General features: G+C 40.5%; 1 protein-coding gene across 1 annotated transcript in view; it reads right to left on the bottom strand.

The window, feature by feature from the left end:
- KATNAL2 (katanin p60 subunit A-like 2) overlaps window positions 1-9,172 on the bottom strand; it is a 93,927-nt gene that overhangs the window by 21,983 nt on the left and 62,772 nt on the right. Inside the window, exons 12-13 of the mRNA XM_011949353.1 lie at window positions 5,665-5,756; window positions 3,566-3,676 (exon numbers count right to left, since the gene is read on the bottom strand). Of these exons, the coding sequence (XP_011804743.1) occupies window positions 3,566-3,676; window positions 5,665-5,756 (203 nt within the window). The remainder of the gene's footprint in view (window positions 1-3,565; window positions 3,677-5,664; window positions 5,757-9,172) is intronic.

The raw sequence follows: 9,172 nt of genomic DNA, 5'->3' as shown, positions 1-9,172 counted from the left end.
GGCCTAATAGATGCTTAATTGGAATCCCCAAAGGTTGCAGTGAGCCAAGATCACGCCATTGCACTCCAATTGGGGTAACACAAGGGGAGCTTCTTTTCAAAAAAAAAAAAAAAAAAAAAAAGAAAAGACAGTTCTCCCAAGAAGATATGCAACTAGCCAATAAGGACATGAAAAGATGCACAGTATCATCTGTCTCAGAGAAATGCAAATCAAAACCATTTCTCATCCACTCAGATGGCTACAATAAAAGAGACATATAATAACAAGTGTTGGCAAGGTTGTGGAGAAATCGGAACCCTCATCCTTTGCTTGTGAAATGTGAATTTGCTTCATGTGAAATGGTGCAACATCTTTGGAAAACAGTTGGGCTGTTCCTCAAATAATCAAACGTAGAGTGGCCGTATGACCCAATAATACTACTCATAGGTATAAGAACAGGCAAATCTACAAGAATATAAAACAGATCAGTGATTGCCTAATGCTGAGGTGGGCATAGGGGAAATGGGATGGTTGCTAACAAGTACAGGGTTTCTTTTTGGGGTAAAGAAAAATGTTCTAAAATGGATTGTGGTGGTAGTTGCACAACCCTAAATATACTCAAAACCATTGAATCGTATACTCTAAATGGGTGAATTGGGTGGTATGTGAGTTATATCTCAATAAAATTTTAGGGGGAAAAAAAACAAAACTAATGGGGTTGTACCAAACAAGTCATGAGCCTGTAGTGAAAGAGAGAAAGAAGCTGATGGCTGACTCATTGGTCGCCACTGAAGGAGTAAACCCCGGAGGCGGAGGCGCTGTGGCATCAACCCACAACTAAAAAAGAGAAAAAATCCTGCTTTTCTAGTATGAACTACATTTCAGGGTTACCAAATAATCTTACTGGAAGAGAGAAAGTTCTGTTATCAAGAATACTTCCAACTGTTGATCAGAAGAAATGATAGACTCGTACGCCTGGTGAAATAACTGATTCAGGCAGAGGTCATCAATGGATGCTAACACCATTGATGGGAGCTGTACAGGCAAGGAACCAGGCTGACACACCTGAACTCAGCGATCAATCTTAGCATCACTAAAAGTGGAGCAACAAGACATCACATACGTCTAGGTATAATGCAACATGATGTGCACAGCATCACCTATGAAGTATGTTTGCCAAAAAATTCTATTGACCCTGTATATAAATAATCTAACCTTTAGTCTAATTACAGGAGTAAGAACAACCCCACTACCATGAGGATACAACGAGCCTAATCCAGAAAGTGTGGACATCCTGCAAGACAATCCCTCTGGCAGGCAATAAGTCAATGGCAAGTGGAGGAAAAGAAAAAAAAAAGAGACTGAGGCGGGTGGATGTTCTGATTTGAGGTCAGAAGTTCGAGACTAGCCTGGCCAGCATGGTGAAACCCCATCTCTACTAAAAATACAAAAAAATTAGCTGGGCGTGGTGGTGGGTGCCTGTAGTCCCAGCTACCTGGGAGGCTGAGGCAGGAGAATGGCTTGAACCCGGGAGGCAGAGGTTGCAGTGAGCCGAGATCACGCCATTGAACTACAGACGGGATGACAGAGCAAGACTCCATCTCAAAAAGAAAAAGAAAAAGAAAAAAAAGAGGCAGTCTGTTCTAGATTAAAAGAAACTTAAGGGAATGACCAGTTACACAGTGCAAACCTTGTTTGGATACCAGTTCAGTAAGTCAATGGTAAAGAGAGTTTTGAAACAAATTGGGAAATCTGAATATAAAGAGTAAAAGAATCACTGTTAATTATGTTAGGGTGATAATGACTTTGTAGTAATGTAAAAAAAAAAAAAAGTACTGGTTTTTCTTCGACATGTACATTTGAGAAATAACATTATAGTTGAATATGATTTAAGATATTGCGGCAAAGAAGTGGCAGGGGGTGGTGCTGGAATAGATGAAATAAATTGAGCAAGATGGTGTTAGTTATTAAAATGGGGAGATGGTGGGTTCATTCTGCTTTTTCCTTTCCTGGGTGTTTTTTGGAATTTTTTATAATAAAACATTTTTTTAAATCCTAACAATGCTCAGGATATATGAGTTAGAACATACTGGTTTTAAGGCACATTGTAATGATGCAATCGATGATATAAGGAACATAAGCTCAAAAGCACATGTGTATTTGCCAACTGACACATTGAGAAGCACTTTTTTGGAAAAGCCCTTCTAAGTTTATTCAGTTTTTATTTGTTTTTTGCTTTGTTTCTGGTTTTTTGACCTCTGTGAAGCATTTTATTTGGGCTTAGGAAAATTGAAGCAGCACAATAACTTTCTCAACAAATTCCTAGGTATTCACTGGGGGTAGAAGGTCCTCTATTCTTCCAGAAAATATGTAGGTCTCCCTAGGGCACAGACCTTCTCACATTCATGCCTAAAGATTTACAGTTTTTCTCCCTCCCCAGCTGACTCTAATATTCACCCCCAGTGGTTATGATCAACCTTGTTTTAAACCAATGAAGAAAAGAAGATTCCTTCCCTAAAAGTTTCCATGATCACATTTCAACGACGGTTCTCTCTTTGGACTCCACTTTGACATTATTGTATATAGCTCCTATATCTTTAAGTTGTAAAAATGCTGATCACCTGAGCAAGTAGAGAAAGTATTCTAGATTCAAGGGGAGGTGGAGCCAGGTTTAAATTATGAGTATATTTAAAATAACAGATTACAAATGAATGTTATGATTTTTTTTTCAATGACTTCTGGTTTGGGAGTCCCAGATAATTAGTATGCATTACAGAAGAGTTTCTCCTTTCATCTTTGAATGTAGAGCAAGAGATGGGTGTGAGGGGCATGAGGTCACAAGTCCCAGCTGGGCTACAAGAGTTGTTGATGTTGGTGGATTGCCCTCTCTTGACCTTGGTGCCCCTCTGAGAATGGGAAGAACAGCATTCCCTTTATCTATCTCCTGCTTCGCCTGAGGTTTGAAAGAAATAATGTATGTGAAAACATTCTCAGAACTATAAAGGGCTTATAGTTATTTTTTTAATATATTCTCCAGGTAGATATTGTTTTTCCCTAATCAACATCTCTTATTTCCCAATTCCACATCTAGAATTGTTCTTAAACCACTCTGGGACATGGTTAAATAAGACTCTGAGAATAGATTATATTTTCCACTAGAGATTATTTACCTTTCTATTTACTGTGCAGCATTAAAGAGAAGATTTTTCCTCCTAACTTAAAAAAGCTTAATTTTAATACTATAAAATTCAAACATATTATTTGAGTCCTGGAGATTTTAAGCATTTTGTAGTTCTATGCCAAAGTCCTACTTAATTTAAACATACTATGTAATTTGACTTTAATCTCGAAATGTCCATTTTAAATATTGTTAGTGGTTGCCCTGGCCTGTGTTCCCTCTGTTAAGGCAGATCTTTCATGGTACAGACAGCAAGGATTGGGGACCTGAACACTAAAGCCTTCACATTAATCTTCCAGGGCTGCAGCCAAACAACACGGCTTTGCCTGGAGTGGTCAATATAAAATTTTTATTTGTACTTAGTGACTCCTGAAAATGTATTCAAAGTGTACTCTCTTTGTCTCTTACCACGGCAGGTTAGAAGCTGCTAAGACAAACACAAGATCTTCTGAGTGTGCCAGCCCATCCATCTGCACCAGTAACTCTGTCTTCATCCGCAAGCTTCCTTCATGTTCTCCCCTACAGAGAGAGAAGACATGATTCTCCCGTGTCAGAGCCTTCGCCCTCATGACAAGAGCAGCATTCACAGCAATGTCCCTGTGACTGTAGAACAGTTTCTGTTCTGATGGCCAGTGGAGCCATTCATACTAGAATTAGAGAAAGTGAGCAATTTGCTATTATTTTCACATAGAGCATGATAGAAAGCAAGTAAATGAATATAATGATGGTATTTGAAAGAAAACCAAAGGCAGGCAGTGAGCTGGAGAAAATAACTGAAGGGTCCACAGTCCCATTGGTAGATTAAATGCAGCCCAATTGTGTCTACCTGCAGCATTATTTACCTCTTTAAAAATGACATAATTGAGGCTAATCCCTTTCACTTACATAGCACACAGGAAAGTACTTTCACACCCTCAGCCTCCTGAGTAGCTGGGACCTCAGGCGCAAGACCCCTGCCTGGCTAGGTATAAGTTTTTTTAGTGTCTATGCCCCTTAATACTCAACTACCTTTTCCTAAGAGAGAAGACCCTCTCTCGGTATATATATGTGTGTGTGTGTATATATAGTTTATTGTATATTATAAGCAGAATATATAATTAGCATTTGCCCATATATTTGCTATATGTTTAATTATCATTCCCCCATAACTATAATTCCTTTAACATAATACGATCAAAGAAGTCTTCAGAGCACCCATCCTTATTTCCTGACCCTTTGAAGACTAATTTTAGAGTCTTTGACCCCAGACAAGGAAATGGAAATTCGGGGCAGAACCTGGAGCACACACAGATGAAGAGTTTTCACATTAGCCCAATGAAGGCTGTGGGAAACTGGGGATAGAGATCAACAAAGCACGTGTAACAACAAGTGCATAGGGAGACCTGGTCTTTGCAGAGTGACTATGAGGGTCGGCTGGTGCATTCCCATCTGGGTGCCTGTGCAGTTGCCTGCTCCTGTCAGGCCTAGTATAGAAAGCAGAGTGCTCCAGCCTAGGGCTGACAAGCACCAGCTCCAGTTAAGCCATGGAAAATGTCCTGTTGCAATCAATTACATGAATCCCGTAGATTACTTGGGTACATCTTTATGGTTGCTTTTCCCTGCCGGGTAAATGGCTTCCAATGAGTAAAATTTCATAAATTATATTCTACTTATACTTCCAACAAGCTAATTAATTGCGTTTTATTACTATTACTTCTGCCTTGATGATAGACCATTAAAGGTCATTAATAAATGCAGCTGTGTTGAGATTTCCCAGAGATCTGTTTTTTTAAGCCAGGGGTGCCAGATTTAGTAAAAAGCTTCAGTGGAAAATACCTCTGATCAAGACAGAAAGCTGATCTTAAAAACGAATAAACAAAAAGCACAACACTACTCAGGCTTTTGGAAGCACAAACAGAAGGCTTATTACAGTCTGAGAAGTGTTCCTTCCTGCTGAGGACATTCGGTGACACTCAATCTTTAGAGATAATATATGTGACATATTTAAAGTCAGCCCTGCTGAGCCGTAACCTGACGACACAGAGAAGTGGTGTTTTCCCAGGCTCCACACACCGCCGAGGACTGCCTCTCGGGAGTGAAGTACAGACGTGGCCCTGCACAGTGGCTGAGTGGGCAAGCCTCATTCCCCAGGGGCAGCCCCTCTGGCTCCAGAGGAGGCCATCACAGTGGCTATTTTCAGCCAGCAGGACTGATATGGCAGCCTGGGATCCTGGGGCTGGAGGATCTTCAGGCCTGAAAACCACTCTGTGGGGAACGGGGGAAGGGAGGATGGCATTTCCTCCGGTTATAAAAACTACTTAAATCAGCTACTCAGTTAACAGGATCTAATTTAAAGACCTTTCCATGTGTCTGCAGAAAATTTGTGGGCTTATTAATAGGCTTATTCTGCTAGTAAATGTCGATGGGCTTCTGACCATCAAACACACTTACAAGAGGGGAGAAGCGATGACAAAAAAAAAAAAAAAAGCAACAACAATAACAACAAAAACCCCAACCCTGTCTGTTACCCAGGAGCTGTGCCTCTCTGACTCATCACCGACTCCAGCTCGTCCAGGAAGATCGTGGATGGGGCGTGGTAGCGGGCAAGTTCAAATAACACCTGGGTGGGGGAAAAGCAAGCAAGTGTTCAAGCTCATAGACTTAAAGTCCTCAGATGCTCCCAGAGAATAAAAACTTAGAATGACTGTAATAATAAGCATTTATGCTGCACTCTGCTATTTCACAATAACTTTATAATCATTACAATTATTTCTCCCTACCTCCACCCCATGGGGTTGGATGGTCCAATTATTTCCATTTATAACTTGATAAAATTAGAGGCAGAGGGTAGGTGGTTACTCCAGGGTTACTAATCATAAATATGAGAGCTTCAGATGAAATTTGGTTCCCAAGCTTGCAGTCGGCTAGTTAACCCCTGAAACACCCTGCTAATAGTATGTTCCATGTGGACACAAGAGCCTTGGAACATGTATAATCATTTGATAATTCTTCCCTTAATCTTTGGGAGCAATGGGAGGTTATTCTCAGAAGAAAATATTTCAAGGATTGGGTTCCTGTCATGGGTAACAAGGCTGACAAATTTAGTCCCTTCATGTTCCCCAAATTACTCCATAGCCTTCACACACTACCTCAACAAGGCTGTTTGGTAGGCTCAGGCACTAGAAGGCAATTCTCGACTGAATACGATGTTCTATTTGAGAATAAAATAAAATATTATAAAACTGAACAAGAACAGGAAAGCAACCAGCAAAAGAACAGACATATAAAAACAAAATAAAGAGCTCTAAAGGGAGATGTGGTGGTGATGAATAGAATATAACAACCTAAACCTTTTTTTTTTTTTTAACCCTGAAACTGATCTCTTGAGCATCATATACAATCCTTCACCGGTTGATGGGAAAAAACAGTGGAGATTTAGAAAAGAATAGAAATTCTTTAATAGGCATGGGGGATTTATTCTCCATGTCACTTAGCACTAGCAAACCATCACAGACTCAGAGGGAAAGGGTTCTGAAAAAGTCAGGTTGTAGTTTTCACGAGCAGCAGCAGCTCATCCCTTACAGGTCTCCGTCACCGAACGGGAAATACCTCACCTTCCCCACTGCTCATGGGTACATTCAAGCGCATGCACCAGCATCTCCCTTTTACAGAATCCTGTTTTATTAGAACAATTGACTGAGTTTAATGAACTGAGAGAACAATGGCAATGCCGGGGCATTCATCACAATGCCTTCCAGATACAATGGAGACCACTAATTCAGGGCAAATAACTTTCTGTCCTTGTCACACACACACAAAGAAGCCCAAATACACCCGATATTAAGGGTGACTACAACAGTGGCAATCTACCCAATGAGAAATGAAATATTAGAATATAAAACCCATACATGTTTTTAAGGTGCTCACTAAAGGCAGAAGAGACCAAGAGCCTCTGCTAGACCACACACCCAGTTGGAAGGAGAACCACGCCTGGAATCTAGGCATTCATACTGCCCACTGCATTGCTCATTCCACTTGCAGGGAATATACAGAATCATGGGTAAGTGTTTCTGGAAGCATTAGTCTAAAATTTTCAGAGGAACCTGGAGGAAGTTAAATCACACAACTGGGGGGCGGTGCATTGAAAGATGTAAGCATCAACAGATGTATGCATTTGCTAAAGAGACCATTCAACTATTGAGTAGCGATCAGCTCCTAAAAGGCACGAACATTAGTAGGGGAGGGAGGAACATAACCCAATGGTTCCCTATAAATAACTCTTTAATTGGAATAGAAAGAGAAACAAATGGTAGAAAAAGCTTCTCTGCTTTAGGGGAAGGTCCTGAACGGTTTGCTTTCTTTGAAAGCTTCACAGAAAGGAGCCTGACAGCATGACCAAGATTGTCCAGCTGAGGATCTTCCCAAAAGCTTGAAAAATAAAGAGAAAATGATATAATTTCTGAAAGGAAATGAGATGAGCTCCTTCGAGGTTAGCAGAGGTTATCTGTTTCTTCTTGCATATTTTTTAAAATATCCAAAATAAAAATGCATGTCACAAAAGATATAAATATTTTCTAAAACTTTCAAAAGTTGTTCAAGTTCATTCAGAATCAAAGAAATACACATTCAAGCACTGAAATATTGAAATGCACGTTTAATCACTGAAATACACTATTACTTTTTACTATTAGATTGACAAATGTTTATTTTGTAAAAGATATTGGTGTGTTGGTCAGGGTGTGGAGAAGCAAATGCACTCAGGAAGCATTGATGGGACTCTAAGCGGGTACAACCCTCTTGGCAAAAGCAATCTGGCAGTCGGTGATGTCTGTTCCCTTTGACTTGGCGATTCTACTTCATAGAAATTGTCCTACACTATATAGGCAAAAACATGTGTACACATAAGACTGCCCACTCTAGCTTTGTTCACAACAGCAAGAGACTAGAAACAACCTAAAGGCCCATCAAGAAAAGACTGGTTAAATATGTTTTGGTACATTTATGCAACGAACTACCATACAGACATAAAAAAACATGCTTTATCTATAATAGTGTGGAACAATATCCAAGTTATATATATATTAAGTTGGGGAAAAACCAGGTACAAAAGGAAATATAGAGTATGTTCCTACTTGTATTTAGAAAGGCAGGGAGAAGCTAGGCATGGTGGCTTATGCCTGTAATCCTAGCATTTTGGGAGCCTGAGGTGGGAGGATTGCTTGAGCCCAAGAGTTCAAGAGGAGCCTGGGCAACATGGTGAAACCTGGTTTCTACAAAAATACAGAAATTAGCTGGGCTTGGTGGTGTGCACCTATAGTCTCAGCTACTGGGGAGGCTGAGGTGGGAAGATTACTTGAGCCCAGGAGGTCGAGGCTGCAGTCAGCTCTGATAATGTCACTGCACTTTGGCTTTGGTGCCTGGGTGACAGAGCACCCTGCCTCAAAACAAAACAGAACACCCAAAATAAACAGTTGTTGATGTTAATGTAGATAATAGATAAATGTTCTGCAGGGCTGCTCCAGCAACTGTTAATAGTAGTTGCCTCTGGGGAGAGGGCTCAGGAGTCTGTATATCCTCTTATACTCTTTTTTTTTTTTTAAGGCTAGTTACTTTTTAAATACATAGTAAAAGAAAGGAAGAGGCCGAGCGTGGTGGTCACGCCTGTAATCCCAGCACTTTGGGAGGCCGAGATGGGCAGATCACAAGGTCAGGAGTTTGAGACCAGCCTGGCTAATATGGTGAAACCCTGTCTCTACTAAAAATACAAAAAAGCCAGGCGTGGTGGGGGTGCCTGTAGTCCCAGTTACTCGGGAGGCTGAGGTAGGAGAATCGCTTGAACCCAGGAGATGGAGGTTGCAGTTAGCCGAGAATGCACCACTGCACTCCAGTCTGAGCGACCGGGCAAGACAAGAAAGAAAGAAAGAAAAGAAAGAAAAGAAAGAAAGAAAGAAAGAAAGGAAAGAAAGAAAGAAAGAAAGAAAGAAAGAAAGAAAGAAAGAAAGAAAGAAAGAAAGAAAGAAAGAAAGAAAGAAAGAA

Source organism: Colobus angolensis, unplaced genomic scaffold (genome assembly GCF_000951035.1).
Source record: "Colobus angolensis palliatus isolate OR3802 unplaced genomic scaffold, Cang.pa_1.0 Scaffold299, whole genome shotgun sequence".
NCBI lineage: Eukaryota > Metazoa > Chordata > Mammalia > Primates > Cercopithecidae > Colobus > Colobus angolensis.
This window is presented reverse-complemented; position numbering and strand designations above follow the sequence as displayed.